Source organism: Micropterus salmoides, unplaced genomic scaffold (assembly GCF_014851395.1).
Source record: "Micropterus salmoides isolate LMB-PRFRI ecotype aquatic unplaced genomic scaffold, ASM1485139v1 Ms_hic_scaffold_1067, whole genome shotgun sequence".
Lineage (NCBI taxonomy): Eukaryota > Metazoa > Chordata > Actinopteri > Centrarchiformes > Centrarchidae > Micropterus > Micropterus salmoides.
Genome location: NW_024040116.1, coordinates 1 through 19081, shown reverse-complemented (window position 1 = coordinate 19081; position 19081 = coordinate 1). Strand labels below are relative to the sequence as shown.

The 19081-nt window shown below is 40.9% G+C and overlaps 1 protein-coding gene across 1 annotated transcript; it reads left to right on the top strand.

The window, feature by feature from the left end:
* Nucleotides 1-827: 827 nt before the first annotated feature.
* On the top strand, nt 828-19028 carry LOC119896792 (ubiquitin carboxyl-terminal hydrolase 47-like). The gene is given in 28 exon segments (XM_038710217.1): nt 828-872; nt 5963-6157; nt 7542-7658; nt 7741-7894; nt 7996-8092; nt 8181-8326; nt 8464-8543; nt 9780-9929; nt 10053-10148; nt 10231-10383; nt 10916-11074; nt 11977-12108; nt 12316-12392; nt 12658-12713; nt 12876-12988; nt 13104-13205; nt 13459-13666; nt 13851-13966; nt 15791-15910; nt 16042-16690; nt 16693-16839; nt 17026-17201; nt 17312-17392; nt 17495-17610; nt 17688-17806; nt 18161-18291; nt 18687-18734; nt 18860-19028. Coding segments are annotated over 28 exon segments (3918 nt in total). The 3' UTR covers nt 18995-19028.
* Nucleotides 19029-19081: the final 53 nt, after the last annotated feature.

Below are 19081 nucleotides of genomic sequence, written 5' to 3'. Positions count from 1 at the left end.
AAACCTCGACCCTCCTTGCTGTGAGGTGAAATATGCATTTCTGACTGTTTGATCTGAATTTATGCTGCACCATGCAGTATGAGGTGTGCAGCAGTTTAAAAATGTCCAATATTATACAAAAATGACTGTGCAGTGCATCAACCTGTACCCTAAATTGAACAGTCTAGGGTAAAAGTCGAGTTTCTTTAGCGTGCCATTACACTTACTCTTGAGCGACAGCCACTCATTGTGACCTACTGCTCCTGGTTTACAAACATGTAAAACAGTAGTGAATCAGTTCAATAGAAAGAGAAAGAGAAATTAATTTGAGTTTGTGCACTTTGTGTACTCAGTTTAATTTGTCAATATTGTTGTGATCTGATTGAAAACAGTGCATTGTTAAATTTGAATGGATTGCCAAACTGACCCACAGCCCCGAACCACTCTCTGTCGCACAAGCTAAAACCATTACTGCCGTGTTTTTTTGTGCGTTTCTGTCATCTCTGTCCTTTTAAAGCGCAGACACGCACCTACGTCATCCTGTCCGCACACATCACGCACGCTTGTCTGGATGGAATGTGACGCCAAAGCTCCCTGAGTGAAGTCTCGCGGAGTAAAACACCGGCCATTTTTCTCCATTTATAGCAGGACACTTCGTGCTTGGGTAGTGTAACCGAAAGTGTTGCGATCACTTTGAAACGCCTACAAGTTTTTGGCAAGTTTAATTTTGTTCTCCAAGCATCCAAACTTACAACAAACAGGACACACACCATGTTTGTGTTTACCGCTGCGAAGTTTTTTCGCTGACACCCTTGTCCGGATAGACGCTTGTCTAAACTGTCGCACAAATGGAAATGGTGCCTAGCGAAGAGAACCAGTTCCTACCCAAAGAGGTGAGCTTATCACGGACCAGTCCTGGTTGGAAAATCACCTTCTGGGCATTAGCTGTCACCCTTGTAGACCATGCTCATTAATAATGGCAAAACTTTGGCACCACTTTGGGAGTTTGCGATCTTGGTGTATCATTTACAGGCTAACTCTCAGCTGCTAACAGTTAGCTAAACATGACTTGGATGGCCTATCATGACATGGCTGGCTAACTTACGTTCAAGCTAATCAGTTAGCGGCTAGTTTCGCTGCATCTCAGACAAAGTGAGTTTCTGTTGGTTAGCGAAAGCTTTAGCATAATTATCATTAACTTATTTTGCCTTTGAATTTGGCTCTCTGGTCAACAGAAACCAGAGCTCTTCAAATGTTGTGGTTGACATTATGTTATGCCCCAAACAAGACGATATGTCAATATTTATTAGCTAACTTGCAAGTAACATTAGCTAGTGTAATTTGGCTAACGTTGGCTAATGTCGTTAGCCTTTTAGGTCTGGTTAGTGGAACAACTCTAGTCAATCTAGATGTTTATGAAGTTGCTAAACCAAATGCAGATGGCTACATCAATGGACATGACTGTCAGTGTTAAATAACGTTTACCGATAATGCTAGTTTTATAAATATGCAGTGTACTTTGATTCCTTCTTGCCCGCGTTTGCAGATTGTTTTGACTGTAACTTGTAGCTTTACTGTAACGTTAGCGTTAGCTAGTCAAATTTGCTAGCTAACGCTAATGTTAGCGGATTGATCTATCTGACTTACCTCAGATAGATGCAGGTGTGTATTTAACAAAACGTTAGCGTTAATCTTAGTTATTTTGGTGCCCCTAATGTTAGAATAAAAACATTTGCCCTTCATATTGACAAATCCTTTACGAACTCGTTTGTCATGATGATATCGTTAAGTTACTTCGCCTTTGCTTGTTTGTCGTGCTATGTTTGTCTTGGTTAAAGCGGTTCACCTGCAATACGCTGCCTAAAACAATAATCCATTAATCTACAATACGACTATGTTGTCGTATTTGCCACACAAGTAGGAATTGAATCGGCTCTAGCATCTGTCAACCCTATTGATGGTCACCAGATGTTAATTGTGTTGTTGACATGTTTGCTCAGGTTAACAGTGTGATTTCAACATAAACGTCTTAGTGGGCATTATTGGCATGGCAGTGATGTTCATGTGTTATTTTGTACTTAAATAGTTTATATCTATATGGTTACTACATGTTATTTGCAGACCCTATATTTAATTGTTTTTTTCAAAGCCCTTTGGCTGCATTGACGTCAGCTACAGACATACATCAAGCATAGGACGTCACTCGTTGATATTGGGGTTGGTGGGAAAATTGGATTTGGTGATGCAGCACTGCACACTTGTTAATTTTCAATATGTTTCATAGTAATAGTGAAGCCATTAGCTACACAACTTATTCATGGGTTATTAACCAATGTAATAAAACCCTACTGGACAAGCCTTTATTTTAAACAAGAAGGATGACTTGAGCTTTTGAGGAGGATATAGGCTTGTATTATTTGATTTTCAATTTGGCAGCAAAACAGGAATTTCTTAGACTTCCAGACTTTTAGCACTTAAATCACATTTTACTGGTAAATAAAAGTTAAGATAGAGAATGGTTGGTAGGATCATTTAGTTCCCAGCTCTGCGTTGGATCATTTTATGTATCTAAATCTTTCATATTGGGGTATGCAAGTTTTTCTGATTGTTAAATTTTCATAGTGCATCCCAGTGTTCAGTTTGCTGTCTTTTAAAGACATTTCAACAGTCAGCTGTGAGACCAGCAACACGATTTAAAAAGAATAAAATGAACTTGGAGTTTATTTGTTTTGAAAAAAGTAGATATTAGAATGGTTTTGAAGTAATATTCATATTTTTGCTTTATCATAACAAGAACAACCTATATTTGATTTTAAGGTGCATCTTGACTTGACTCCAACCCTAACCCCCTAACCCCCTAACCCTAACCCTTATTAATAGGGGTTCATGGATACTGACATTTCACAACATTATAGCCTGTCATTATTTTTGTGCAATTTAGAATCAGTTACATCTGTAAAGAAATGCTGTGCTTTGCAGTACCTGTGGTGTGATGTCAGCACCTTGTGATTATATCCACGGTAAAAATAACCTTTAATCTCATAATACACTTGTGTGTTGTCAGCTGAAGCTTCTTTATAGGATCTGTCAGTCACATTTTGCCAAGATCACAAAGCGATTGCAAAAACTGTAATCACTTCAGTATATTCCTGTGATTAACAGCCAAGAAGTTGATTTGCTAGCCAAACAGTGGTAGGTGTTTTTCTTGTTGTTTTAAATTGTTCTTCACTATCTCCGTTTTATTATTAGGGTGTGTTTTGGAGTTGCAGACAGAGTATTTTTGATGAGATGAAGAGGATTTCTCAGGTAGCCTTGCCATACGTGTGTGAATGTGTGTGTGCGGTGCTCATTTTAAAGCATGGTGTTAAATAGATGCATGACACAGCAACGTGATTACCATCACACTGGACATACTATCGGGACATCTTCAGTAGGAGACCATTTCACAAACAAGAGCTTTTGTATTTAATGTTGATACAATACTATAGTAGTAAGAATTATTACTTAAATCAGGGAGTATCTGATCAAATGGAAGTACACACAGTTAAGAATCAGACCAGAATTTAATGTAATTTCATTTAACCCTCTGCTCTACTTTTTAATAGCTTATCAATTGATTTAATTATTACAGTTGTATATTACCTTTATATATAATTTGACAGGCATTAGCGCTTGTTGAGTTAGTTTTTCTTGCTACTTTCATTTTTGACATTAGCTTTTAGTTTCAGTTCAGCAAATCATTTGAGCCTGTTATAGGCTCGAACAGTTACAGGAACTACCAGACCAATCTGAAAACAAACTATGGGGAGTGTTCAAATGATGAAGTGACTCCTCAATTTAAGCTGTGAATCATACAGTAAAATGAAGCACGTGTCAGCAATTGCATGGCCTGTTTAGCAACATATTTTGGACAGAGAGAAATGGGACAACCTGTCCATGTTTTTCTGTTTCTATAATCATAACCAACGGGCCTTGCCCAGTCATGTGTAGGAAGGTTTGTTGCTCGTGTGTCAGTAAGTCAGAGAACTGGTAATGTTCTCTTTAATTCTTCCTGACTGCCAGAAAGCAGTGCTTTAGACCATAGAAGGTTTATTTGTCACATCACAACAAGTTATGAATTGAAATTGAGTGTAACTCCCTTCTGCTACGTACCAGACAATACACAGTAATATCAAAAGTAATCATAAAATGGTAAACAGAAATAAACCATATTCAGTGGAGAAGTGCTGAGGATGAATTTTAGTTTAAAAGTCTGATAGCTTGGGGAGAGGGGCGCTTTTCTGTAGTCCAGTGGTGCGGCCACAGAAGCGAGACCTGGAAGAAAAAATTTTTAAATTTCAATTTTGGTTACATAATTCCAGTAATTGAGATGCGAGAAACATGTCATACACTTTTTTTTTTACATGTCCTTCTGTAGGTCCCATTAAAAATGATCAATTTGGCATTCTTAAGAACTCATTTGCTGTCCATTTTCTATTACGTTTTTCTAATTTAAAACAATATAAAACACATTTCATCATGAAATTTTCAATTTTAAGAAACCTTCCTTTAACTAAAAATTTTTTAGTACCTTTTTAAAAACATTTTGCTCAATGGGTTAAAGATCTGAAACTAAGGATGAGTCAGTACACATACAATGTAATGAACACATCATGCATTGTACATCAGAAGGCAATTCTTGGTCTTTGACACACAAAGAAGCATGTTGCATCTGCAAATATTGTCTGCAACACTGAGTGCTCTGTTCCTTGAAAATGACTAACATATCAACAATACAAACCTGATATTTGTGTAACTTTGATAATTTGTCTGTCTTAAGCCTATTTCACAGTCTGGCTGTTACTGGGGCCAAATCAGCAATCGATCGGTGCTGCCGGTCGTTATGTGTGAACTTCGCAATGACTCATCAAAACGGCTCCCTGACGCATCGCTGACTCCAGCCAGATATCTAGCATGGCAAATATCTTGAGGAGTCGGCCGAATCGAAATGCACATCCAGCCAATGACAGCAGGCAGCTGTCAGAACAGGCAGCTACTTTTTCACTGCAAACCTCTTTTTACTCACTTCCAGCTCTCTCTGTAGGACAGACAATCCCTGCTGACTGTGTGTGCTAATCTATTCTTTCACCCATCTTAGTTGTCTTTAAATTGCTATATTTATTATGATATACAACTGCTGTTAGTGTGTAGTTTCGCGCCATTTCCTGCGCCACTTTTCCTGCGCCACTTTTCCTGCGTGTTTTCTTGACAAAATGTTGGGAGACCTGCGCCGGGTGGCAGTCGGTGTCAGCTCGTGTAGTGTGTGACCCCTTGTCGCCGATCAGTCACGTTGTGTGAATGCCACAATGACTTCAAGACTCCCGTCACAAGACGGCAAGTTGTGTAGAGTGAACAGCACGGCAATCTGCCAACGCTGAAAGTTATGAAATCTGTGCAAACTGTTAGGGCCATAAAAACTGCTTGCTGTGATTCCTACCATTTCGAAAAGAGAGAACATTTGCTAGAGAACTCCTGCCCCTTTGTATTGATAGTGAATACATACAGTTTAATAATTAACAATAATCTCTTTATTGGGGCCTGGTATCGTTTGAAACGTTTTTCTGAACTTTTTTATAATTGACAACATTTTCATTTAAATCAGACACGCTGATCAAATAATGATTGAACATTAAGCTGGCCAGACATTCTATTCTAGTTTTTGATATTTTCTCTACACATTTCTGTTGGTACCACAAATATATGTTCGATATCAAGCTGTAATTTTGTCAAAATTTTACTTTACTTGTGACAAGTTAGTCATGTCAGTACTGAGGCATTATATGAGATGGTATTTTTCTTCTGTGTACTGCCATGTTTCTCATGACATTGCACAGCCTTACAAATGTTCTAATCATTTACTGTAAAGCATAGATTTTCACAGTACATGGTGCTTTATAACACAAAATCCAGAATGAAAGTCGTGTTTTTTCCTGTTGATTTTCAGATCCAAAATGCAGCTGAGGAGCCCAGGGTGCTGTGTATAATTCAGGACACCACCAGTGCAAAGACAGTCAATGAGAGGCTGACCCTCAACCTGCCTGCTTCCACCACCCTCTCCAAACTTTATGAAGATGTTGCCCATAAAGCGAGATACGTGAATGGCACGTTTGACCTGGCCTGGGGAAATACGCCAGACATGGTTAGGAAATTTATTAATCTAGACAGCCACTTTTGTTTCTGCCAACATGTGATTATGGTTTTCAAAATAAATCTACACAGCATAACAGGAAACAACATTAGCATAATTATGGCTCTCAGCTGGGTTATGTGCTGAAGTTTTGTGATACACTGCCAAATCAAAAGTTTAAGTGTAGGTAAGAGCTGCATTTCAGGATGATGCTAAGGTAGCACATAACAAGTTGGGAGGAGGGATGACATGCAAAAGGGTGTTTCTTAGCTTGATTGTGTTGAAAATATGTGGTTTGCAATCAGTAGGAGCTTTTTTTCCTCCTGTTTGACTTATGTGTTCAAACAAATGTAGTTGTCTTAATCTTGCTTGGCTGATTCAACTGAAAAAATGCTGGTTGACTCGGGGGGGCTTCTCAACTAATGATTTGAATCGCGTTCAGTGGACGTCTTTGTCATCTGTCCGGTGGCCAGAAACAAAACTCTTAAGTGGATGCTAAATGGATATATAGGCATTTGTTTGCTAAAGTGTGCAATAACAGTTTTAAAAGAAATGAAATTGAAATGCCAGTGTTGAGTTTCTAGGTTTTTCTATTGTCCTCAGTTGGTCAAAAAATGCATTTGTAATAATGGCTCCCAGCCCTGTTTGCAGTTGCTATTCACTTGTTCGCTATTTATAAGAAATTTATGTTAGGACACATAGCCCCTTTCACTTCACCACATTGGAAGGGCAGTGTCACATATCATGACCTCAGCAAAGCTGATGGTGGCAGAGATATGTTAGAAATTCAGACAGTGCCAGCTGGTTTTTCTTTTTTCACGTTATCAATGTTCAGAAGTTTGTCTTTCCTACCATTGTTCTCTGCTACAAAGAAAACGTGTTTAAGAACAGTGTTGCTAAGAAAGAGCACTCCCATATTTAGCACAGAAAACTATAGAATGAATGCGTCCTTAATGTGCTCACTCACTGTTGACTATGATTTTGTGTCTATGTTTGTGTATATACTACTCCCTTTTCTTAAATGAGCACAGGCTAATCCTGCCAAAGCCCAGGTGCTGTGTCTGTTGTTATCTCACTGAGTAGGTCAGTGGATTAAGCTATTGCACTGCAGCACTTTGCTTGCTTGTCCTCAGCTTGTCCAGGAGAAAGACAGAAAGTCTCCTGCTACGGAGCATTGTTCACATGTTGGCTTCAAGCTACTTTCCTCGTACGCGGCAATACAGAGTATTTGCTGGAAATGAGTTCAGTGGGAATCTAAGTCTTCTCGTGAGTTCATCCAGTTTGTAGCCTGTAGAAAACTTGTTTTGATGGATTTGTTGCAGCTGTTGTTTTTCTGTTTTTTGCAGGGATAGTAGTTTTCTTTCGTGATTTTTGTTATTACTCTGCGTCCCTCCAGGCACCGCTGGACCACAGCAGTGAGATGTCCCTCTCAGATTCTGGGTTTGAGCCTGGTGGTAAGAGGAATTTCCTCCACCTTACAGACAAAGATGGAGAGCAGCCCCAGATGGCATCGGTGAGGGGACTACATTGGTTTTGCTTTTGGAAACTAAACGTATTTTATTAAAAGCTTCCTCTATTTATGTTTATGTGCGCAGGATGAGTCAGGAACAGCAGATAGCAGTGGACTGGATGACAGTTCCCAGGAGCGGTTTATTGGGCCACTACCAAGAGACGGCACTGCAGGCTGCAGTGGTGACTACAGCAGTCCATCTTACTCCTACTCATCCATCCTTAACAAATCTGAGACGGGTGAGCTTTTGTCTCCTGTTGAATGCATGACATGCGTCTCTTTTTTTTTTTTATATAACCCCAACTGACCTCTTATTTCTTGAACCTTGCCCCCGCTGTAGGTTATGTGGGCCTAGTCAACCAAGCCATGACCTGCTATTTGAACAGTCTTCTACAGACGCTGTTCATGACCCCGGAGTTCAGGAATGCTCTTTACAAGTAAGAACTGCGTTCGTAGAAGTCTTTTGTCAAGTTTTACTTGTTAATAAACTTTTAAAATTCTTTTATACCTTCTGTCCAACTTCAGCTGGGAGTTTGAGGAGTCTGAGGAGGAGCCAGTCACCAGTATCCCCTACCAGCTGCAAAGGCTGTTTGTTCTGCTGCAGACTAGCAAGAAACGGGCAATTGAGACCACTGATGTGACGCGGAGCTTTGGCTGGGACAGCAGTGAGGGTGAGCATTTGTACTCTCCTGTGATTAGACTCACATGGCTTGTCTGCGTGTTTGTGAAAGGAGATACCATGTGCCTCTGCATCTGTACACTTACACCTTTTGTCCGTTTTTTTTTTTTTTTTTTTTTTTTTTTTTAGCTTGGCAGCAGCATGACGTCCAGGAGCTGTGCAGGGTCATGTTTGATGCCCTGGAGCAAAAGTGGAAGCAGACGGAGCAGGTAGGAGAAAGCATGATTTTTTTCGAGACTTTTAACAACAAAAATTCAGCCACCAGTCTTGACGGCTCCCCCCACAATGGAAACAAAAGACCTACTGTGAGAAAAGTGAAATGGGCCAGTAAGCCTCAGGGTTAGCTGTTTCTTATCTCAGGAGTGAGTTATAAACTGCAAACACGTAATCCAGTGTGCGTATGTGCAGCCATGCGGTCTGTACACATGAGCTCCTGGTTAGAACAAAATGAATACATGTGATGGAGCCACAATAAAAACAATAATGAATGCTACTGTAGTGGATTATATTGTTTCTACAGTGAAAGTAGCATTTTAAAGTAAACTGGTAATAGGAGAACTATGAATAATCACTGTTTTTATTCAACTCCAGATGACATGTGAAGATTTAGCTTTCTTTCAAGCTCCACTGTAGAATTTGGATATGCGTGCATTTTGTTTACTGATGGTCCTGAGGCTGTGAAAACATTTGACATTAAACAACTGTTTTCACTGCCTGATTAGCACACTGAGAAGCTAGATGCGATGAATTGTATAAATGGGGATAATGACATACATTGTTGAACACTCTCTCGATCATGGCAGTCATGGTGTACTACACTACACGAAAAGTGACTGATGGGTTAAGATTGGGGGAAAAAGACAGCTCGAGAGGGAAGTTTAAATAATGCTTTACCTGGTCAAAAGCTGTGTGTAAGTAGGCATAATGTTTGGAAAGTTGTCTGACACAGCCCCTTGTTAACATAATCAACATGTCAACATGCTAACTGCAGGCAATTTAGCATGTTAGCTGTAGTTCATACACCTGGGCCTGACGGAATACAACTTGGACCAATGAAAGTTGAGCTACAGTAAATCTGACATCATAGAGCTGAGCCTAGTGAACTGCGTCTGAGATGTCCTAAAATGGCCACAGTACAAAGGATAATCCCTTTTGATTTTGGTAACAACATGGCATTTCCTTTCATTAGACCAAACTTTGAATGTTTTGCCGCACTAGTGGTAAGAATCTAAGAATAGCAACGTTTTGACCATCTGTTTTTGACCGTTTTGGATGGCAGGTTTTGTCACACCACAAGAATTGTTCAGTGGTAGCTCCTTAAATAAGATAATGTAGCATAAGATAATGTAGCAGGGAAAGAAAATCTTGTTGCCCAAAACAAACACCATATTGTTACAAGTTAACATGGCTGAGGAGGCCTGACTGTCATGCCTCCACATCCTCAGGCTGACCTGATCAACCAGTTGTACCAGGGGAAGCTGAAGGATTACGTCCGTTGTCTGGAGTGTGGCTATGAGAGCTGGAGGATCGATACTTACCTGGACATCCCTCTTGTGATCAGACCCTTCGGAGCCAGCCAGGCATATGGCAGTGTGGTGTGTTTCTCTTCACATTTCATTCATTTAAACATTTAACACATTGACAGCAACACATTATAAAAACTTGTACTTTTTAATACAGTTTATTATCATTTAGTATTCTATCGTCCTCTTCCACAGGAAGAGGCTTTGCAGGCTTTTATCCAACCAGAAACTCTGGATGGACCCAACCAGTACTTCTGTGAGCGCTGCAAAAAGAAATGTGACGCCCGGAAGGTGAGCACACTGCAAATGTTATGTCAAGGCAGTGCTTTGCTGTTGACCTGCCTGATTCATCGAAAAATGTTTCTCTACACAGGGGCTGAGATTTCTGCACTTTCCCTACCTGCTGACACTACAGCTGAAGCGGTTTGATTTTGACTACACCACTATGCATCGCATCAAGCTTAATGACCGCATGACTTTCCCAGAGGAGCTTGACATGAGTCCATTCATTGATGTGGAAGATGAGGTGAGAGCAGCTGGCAGTACCTACTTCATCACAATGTCTGGTTTATTAGATTATTAGGTCTTCTTATTAACCATTAATATCTTGATGTGACTATAGGCTATGAATGGAAAAAGGAAAATGTGTCACACACTCTACTTTCATGTCCCCCACCCCTATCATGTAACATTTTGATCATAATGCTCAGATGAAGGCAGTATCATTTTCAATCGTAACCTTAAGATAATCCATCGGGTGTTGATGTTTAAAACGGTAATTCCGCTACTGTGTTCCCCAGAGTACTAGTGAGTGAACGATTTTTCTTCTTTGTTCACTAATATAGACAACACAAGGGCAAATCCACAAACCTTTTAGGCCATGAAGGCAGCACCCGATGTGTCTTTTGTTTTAGATTTTTTCTGTTGATCTTCTCAAGGAACAAAAACTACTTGCAGTTTTTTAGCAACTCAAGGTATTTGTGTCATGTAACTTCTGGTTGACTTCTGTCTTTTTTAAACCCTCTCTGTGATTGATTTTGAAATGGTCTCCTCTCTAGAAGTCTCCTCAGACAGAGAGCTGCACTGACAGTGGAGCAGAGAATGAAGGCAGTTGTCACAGTGATCAGATGAGCAACGATTTTTCCACCGATGATTGTGTGGACGAGGGCATCTGCTTGGACAGCACCAGCAGCACAGAGAGGGTGTTGAAGCCAAAGGTAATAATCTTGACCATAGTTTGTGTAAAAGAAGTGGACGTAGTCATCGTGACATCACCTGTTGGTTTCTGGACTGCCGTTTTGAAGCCTCGAGTTTGACCGATAGGGCGCCGCCTTGTTTAGTTTTTGCAACCAGCGGCACCGGACGTGACAATATTTGGATGAGATGGTGGAGCTAACGGCCATTTGTGGAGCTAGCTAGCTTGCTTAGCTAGGTGCATCTGTAATTCACATTAACTGTCATTTTAACAGGGCTGACAATTTTGTCTAGCAAACAGGCTTAAACTAAATGTACTCACCAGAGGAAGTGAACAGCCAACTCCTAATAAGCCTTTTCAACGGTGCCGTGGGTACGAGTCACTCTAGCTTGATTGACAGGTCGCCATGGTAACGACTTGTCAATCACAGATAATCCCGCCCTGAAGCATACTCTGCTTTATGGTCTGTTATCCTTTTCTATTTTTCCATAATTTACTAAATGAATATCATGTTATATTGAAGAAGACATGAAACGAGCGACTGAGAACATAAACTCATTTTAAATCAGCTGAAAAGTAGCAACATTTTACCATTATTTCTAATGGAACAGGACTTCTTTTTGCAACCAGAAGAGTCACCCCCTGCTGGCTGTTTAAAGACCTTCCATGTTCGCCTCAGGTTTCTGACCGGAAGCTTCCCGCTTGATCTTGACCACTCGAAATATGATAAGATGCTTTACTTCCCTACTCTTGTTACATGAGATGTCTGTCTTTCATGCTTATATTTTGCCATTGCATCTGCAGTGTCATTAGTAGACGCCCCCAGTGTCGACATCAGTTACCCTGTAGGTTGTGCACCAATTAAATACAGCTTGGTTGTTGCTTTTATCTGAGCAATAAGAGTTTCCCCCTGTCTATTCTCAGAGTTTGCTGACCTTTGAGCTTTTCTCCGTCATGGTCCATTCTGGGAGTGCTGCAGGTGGCCACTACTACGCCTGCATCAAATCCTTCAGTGATGGCCAGTGGTACAGTTTCAACGATCAACACGTCAGCAAGGTCAGCCTCAGCCCTTGAGGAACCTGTTTTGTCCTTGTACAGCACCTAAATCTCGGGCGGAAGAAGTCACCAGATTATATGAGTGCTAGTCATCAGTTTGTGCTCTTACTAAACTAAGCAAATTGTGTAATTTTAACACTCTACTTATCTTTAACAAGTATCTGTTGAATCATTGTCATTATGTTTCTGTGCATTTCCGGTGGGCAGATCACCCAAGATGATATCAGGAAGACGTACGGAGGGTCCTCAGGGAGCAGAGGCTATTATTCTAGTGCCTTTGCGAGGTCAGTTGTTTCTCATGTCTGTCTCAACACTCAGTATGTCAACACACATCACATGCTTACAGTGCATTGGCTTAGGGAATGCAATAATGATGAACTGCACCTGTTTGTTTATCTGTGTTTAAAAGCAAAGTCAAGAAGGTTCTTGTTTATTATTTTTCCATTGTTCTTTCATGTTCCCTTTGAAGGAAATGGCAGCTTCTTTTAGGGCTGACAGAACAGTGTCTTCTCTGTATATTAACAAGACATCTTTTTTGTTTACCTACAGCTCTACAAATGCATATATGCTGATTTATAGATTGAAAGATCCCTCAAGGAATGCAAGTAAGAAATCAATTCAGTAAAATCTGCTATGGGTAATGGCAAAATTATAGAGACGCTCCAACAGTTGTTATATTTTAATCATAATCTTACTAGGGTTGCCTTGACTGCTGGTCCTAGAATTAGCATGCAGTTTTAATGTGTGCCTGTTTGTCCTGTCTACAGAGTACTTAGCTGCAGAAGACTTCCCGGAGCACATAAAGACTTTGGTTCAGAAGGAGAAGGAATCTGAAGAGCAGGAGAAGCGACAAAGAGAGATTGAGCGCAACACTTGCAAAGTACCTTGGTCCTTTGGATCAGTTCAAGATGTATTCTGAATGAGGATCAGATGATGCTTTGCCTCTCTTTTAAAACGAGTTTTACTATCATTGCTCTCTTGCTTTTCACCTTCAGATAAAGCTTTTCTGCATGCACCCTGTAAAGATGATGATGGAGAGCAAGCTGGAAGTACACAAGGACAAAACTCTCAGAGAAGCAACAGAGATGGCCTACAAGGTCTGTTGGTTTATTGTGGCTTCACCATCTGATTTTCCAACACCACAGCTATTCAGCGCAATAAGTTTCAGCAGCTAACCTTTGAGTCTCGAATGTTGGAGTATCTTTAAATGCACTACGAAGGAGACCTCAATGAAGGTTATCGAGTCCAACCACTGTACTGCACAATAATGTAATGTTGCGTTTGTGAACATTTATCAACATTGAGCTTGCATTTACGTTTGTGGTCCTTTTTATGTGTTCTCCACTTTAGCTGATGGAGCTGGAGGGAGTGGTCTCTCTGGACTGCTGCCGCTTGGTAAAGTACGATGAGTTCCACGAGTACCTGGAGCGCTCCTACGAAGGTGAGGAGGACACACCGATGGGCCTGCTGTTGGGAGGAGTCAAGTCCTCTTATATGTTCGACTTGCTGCTCGAGACCCGCAGACCAGAGCAAGTGTTCCAACCTTATAAACCTGGAGGTCAGTTAGTAGCCTGCTGCTGTTCAAACTGTTCAGTTAGGAATGTCTTAAAGTGGGATAACCCTCTTATGGTTCACAGCAAATGGAAAGTACACCAATGATGGATGTAGATGTATAGATTGTCAGGATACCAAGCAAAGTAATTGCTTTGTGTCTGTGTGGGTGTGTATCTGATGTTCTACAGAGGTGATGGTGAAGGTTCATGTTGTGGATCTGAAGAGTGAGATCATCGCGTCTCCAATCAGCATTCGAGCGTACTTGAACCAGACGATCACTGAATTCAAACAGCTCATTGCACAGGTTTCCTACTCTCCTCACTTTGTTCCTTGTATTGTCTCTTCCTCTACTTTTTATTTTTATGTTAAAGTGGTCATGTTATGCTAATTTTTAGGTTCACTATTTTATTTAGGGGTTGTACCAGAACAGGTTCAAATAGTTTAATTTTCCAAAAACACCATATTTTTGTCATACTGCACATTGCTGCGGCACCTCTTTTAACCCGGTGTGTTGAACGCTCCATTTTAGCTATGGAGGGATGCATCTCACTTCTACAAGATCTTTTTTGGGGAGTTGCACATGTGCAGCACTTGGTTAAGGATTACTAGCCAATCAGAAGCAGAGTAGGGCAGGTCCTGACAAGTTCAGCTGTACATGTTCCCAAACCAGCTTTGCAACCTAGACTGTAGCAAGAGTTTAAGAGTGGTACGTTATTAATTGGTTACAAAAGTATCTTTCATACGTAACGTTTTAACTGTGCACTGTCTCATAGTAACAACTTTATGCCCATCAACTGCCTGGAGGGTAGCTAGTGTTTGAAAGGGAGAGTGTGGAGTGAGGGGAGGCAGAGGGCAGACGTCTTGTCACTGTGTGCAGCTCAGTGTGTTTCTCCACCAGTGTCTTTGAGGGCAAGCCACACTAGCTGCTAGGGGAGCATTATGACTTACTAGGGATTGGGATCGTTAATTTTTATTGATATTGATATCCTTATTAAGACTGCTTAACGATCCGATTCTTTATCGATACTTTACTATTATTTAGTGATTGTTATTTGGTAAGATCAGACCCAACGGGCATGAGGTAGGCCTGCACTGTGTGAGGAAAATATTCAATGATAATGTTATATATCACTTGTGATAAATAAACATATATTGAAGTGTACATGTTAGCTGCCTGGTTGTTTTTAATTTAATATTTTAAATACAGCTAAATGTTTTTTCTAGAGCAGCAACATTAATGTTTACAACAGCAAAGTAACTCAATAACTTTATCTGACATCACAATTAGTGAGTGACGTTTAGAAAGAATAACATCAGTCTGTATCAGTCCCGCCACCTCTCTCGCTGGCTGCAGGTAACGTTACCAGATAGAAGGAGGAGTGGCTGGTGTCTCAGCCAGCAGCTGAGTTTTTAAGACTACAGACCAGTCTTTGCTCCAGACAGACAGCTGTCTATTTAGCTTGTTTTTAACATTTGGCTAGTGCCAAGCTAGTATTAGCTGTGCTTGTATAAAATATACAGGATGAGATACTGAGGACAGAGATGATCAAATTAACCATTTCTACATGTTTAACGTTACCTTACAGACAGGTGTATTGATAAAGTATTGTCTTTTATTGCACGTACTTACAGTAACGAACGTAGCTGTCGGCAACTAACGTTACAGTAATTTGGAGCTAACTTAACCCTCACCATATTCCACCGCGACGGCGCTCTGCTGCCGCTGTGTGTGGGAGCCGACAGAGACTGCAGCCTGACGATTTTCTTATCCATTGCGTTTAAAATTAAATCAGATTTGACAAAATTTTGGAACTGGGACCTTTTTGGAACCGGGTCTCGATCCCCATCCCTAGGTGTTACAAAGTGATGCAACTAGGTTACGGAAGTAAAGTCTGGACCACAATCGAACTGTTTTCAGACAGGTCAGAGCAGTGTTTTCTGTGGGACATGGTAATTCACTTTAGATATATAACACAATAAAGGAAAGGGGGAAAAGCTGAGAAGCATGATATGACCTCTTTAAGCATCAGCAACACAGAAAAAACAATAAACAAAATTGTGCACAGTACCTGTGAGAGTGTGAGCTCAGTCTTGGAGACCTAAGCCTTATGTATGGATTTGTTCCCAGGCTACAGGGCTATCTGCAGAAACCATGCGTGTGGTCCTGGAGCGCTGCTATAATGACCTCCGGCTCCTGTACGTTTCAAACAAGACGCTGAAAGCTGAGGGGTTCTTCAGGAGCAACAAGGTTCCTATATTTTCTTTTCATCCCCATTTCTGTGCTTTCATGTGTTTCCATTGTATGTTTTTAAAAAAATTCCAACAATCTTCTTTTAAACCCTAGTAAGTTTGAATTTTGCCTGTTTTGTTGTTCAACAGGTTTTTGTAGAGAGCTCTGAGTCGACGGATCATCAGGTTGCTTTCACTGACTCACTATTGTGGAAACTGTTGGATCGTCACGGGAATACGATCCGCCTCATGGTCTTACTGCCTGAGCAGTCTCCCGGTACTTTGGCCAACAGAACTGTTTGCCAAAAAGTAAACAGTGACTCCGACGTGCCCTTTGAGGGGTCAAAGGGTAACCGGAAATCTGTAGAAGCTATCCTTGAGGAGAGCACCGAAAAGTTAAAGAATCTGTCTCTGCAGCAGCACCAGCAGGACTCCGGCACCAGCGACAGCCAGAAAAGCTCCGACACCAGCGACTTTGAACATATCGAATCCCCGACTCAAGAGGCTGACTCAAACTCTTCACTCTGTGTGGCTGCAGACAATAGAGAGTTAGAGAACCGGAACAGGTCCGCGGCCGGCAGTGGTGCCTCCTCTGACCCTGAGAACCACTTTGTCTGTGAGGAGCGCTCGGACTCTGAGGTGAACAATGACCGCAGCACCAGTTCAGTAGACAGCGACATCCTGAGCTCCAGCCACAGTAGTGACACACTGTGCAACGCAGACAGCGGGCCCATACAGCTGGCCAACGGCTTGGACTCGCACAGCATCACAAGTAGTCGTCGCTCCAAAGCCCATGAGGGTAAAAAGAGACGTGGGACACTGCTGAAGAAGACTCTGGAACAGACAGCGAATACGATGACAACGGGAAGAACAAAGCAGAGGCTCAGTTCCTGTACTTCAGAGCCGAGCCTTGTTCTCAGGATGACTCCTCGTGCGATGCACAAAAATGTACGAACCTTCTATTTATGATCCAGTTTAAAGAAATTATATTTTTGAAGTTTATTGGAGGAAAGCGCCGTGGCTGTTTTCTTGCACAACTTGAACTTGCATTGACTATATTGTTCAGTGTAGAGGGCAGAAAGTCTGACATAAAAATCTCAATGATTAACTGTTGTTTCTTGTGATCTGCTTCAGGTTTAGTGGTTCATGTGGACAAGAGAATAACATTAGCAGCGTTTAAACAGAACCTGGAGCCCTATGTGGGAGTCACCTCCACCCAGTTCAAGGTGTTTCGGGTGTATGCCAACAACCAGGAGTTTGAGAGTGTACGGCTCAGTGAAACACTCTCATCGTTCTCTGATGATAACAAGGTCAGGAACAATTTTACAATTGATTTGTTAGATTTTAGTATTTTCTGTTCATTAGAGTGAGCCAATACTTAAACTCAGGCTTGACTTGGACATTTTATTACTTCCCGTAGATAACGATTCGACTAGGAAGAGCGCTGAAAAAGGGTGAATACAGAGTGAAAGTTTATCAGCTACTAGTGAATGAATCAGAGGTAAGAACTAAAAGACGGTTTTGGTTACTATGCATAAGAAGATTGTAACTGAACTTTGTAATCTGTAATGTATTCATTTATTCATGTGTCCTTGTCTTCCAGCCCTGCAAGTTCCTTGTGGACACAGTGTTTGCCAAGGGCATGACTGTCAGACAGTCTAAAGAGGAGCTGCTCCCTCAGTTGAAAGAGCAGTGCAAGCTTGACCTCAGCATTGACAGGTAAGACTTAACTACACATTTATTTAAAAAAAAAAGTGTAGGCGTTTACCAAACTCTGTGTGTGCGTGTGTTTTCAGGGTTCGTCTCAGGAAAAAGACGTGGAAGAACCCGGGCACGGTGTTTCTGGATTACCATGTCTATGAAGAAGACATCAGCATCTCCTCCAACTGGGAAGTTTTCTTGGAAGTTCTCAGTGGTAACACTCATTCTGCAGTTTCTTTAAAACACGTTGCAATGGTTATTATATAATTATAAAAGTTATTTTTTGTACTTTGGGACTAATAATACTAAAGGTGTAAAATTACAGCATAAAGTTTAAAAAACAAAAAAAACAAACCAATGTTAAAATTATTGTAAAGACTCAATGTAATATCCCATTATCGCTTGATTTATAATGGCATTCTTTTCGTAAACCTGACTTGAAGCTACAAATGCCAGCAGATCAAGCCTACTTACCAGCGTGCAGGAAAACTTCTCCTTGTTTCCAGTTGAAATGAAGTACAGTTAAGAGTTCAGCTTGATCTTTGGTCTGTCATGGTCTGTGTCTCAGAACCGGAGAAGATGAAGTCCATGTCGCAGCTGGCTGTTCTGACCCGGAGATGGAGCCCCGCTACAATGAAGCTGGGGCCCTTCCAGGAAGTGATTCTGGAGAGCAGCAGTGTGGAAGAACTCAAGGAGAAGGTATGTCTGTTTTTATTCATGCATAAAAAAATTACAATGTTACCATCCTGATTAACCAACGCTGATTACTACAATGCAAGAAAATAAACACCCACAAAATAATACCATAACAGTATATTCTATAATAAAATTGTTAATGGAGTGATGCAGTGTCTCCTTCCTGCCTTTGATTATTTTCACTGCTGTCCGCAGATCACTTTGGCGCTGAGATAATCATGCACATGTCATTGTCACTTTAAACAACTTTACATTTTATTCATTAATTCAAGGAAGTTAAATTTAACGTGGGAAAAAAAGCTAAATTATAACATGTTTGCTTTGTCAACAAATGGTCTAAGTACAATTCATGGTGATTAATCAGCCTTTTGTGACTAAATTCTTTATACCGTTTCCAGCTTAGTGAAATCAGCGATATTCCTCTTGAAAATCTGGAGTTTGCAAAGGTATGTCCGACGCAGCACCTCACATAGGACACTGTTTTTTTTTTTTCTTGTGTTGCTTTAGTCCCCCATCTTCTGAATTATCCCATCTTAGACTGACAACCTGTCTGTCTGTCTGCTCTCTGCAGGGTAGAGGAACATTTCCTTGTGATATTTCTGTGTTGGAGATCCATCAGGATTTGGACTGGAACCCTAAGGTGTCAACTCTGAACGTGTGGCCTCTGTACATCTGTGACGATGGAGCCGTGGTCTTCTACAGGTAAAAGAGTTCAAGACCATTACAGACCACTTAAAAGTATTGACTGAAGTTTCTATTCCGGTCATGTGAAATCATTTGACAGGTCAAGCAG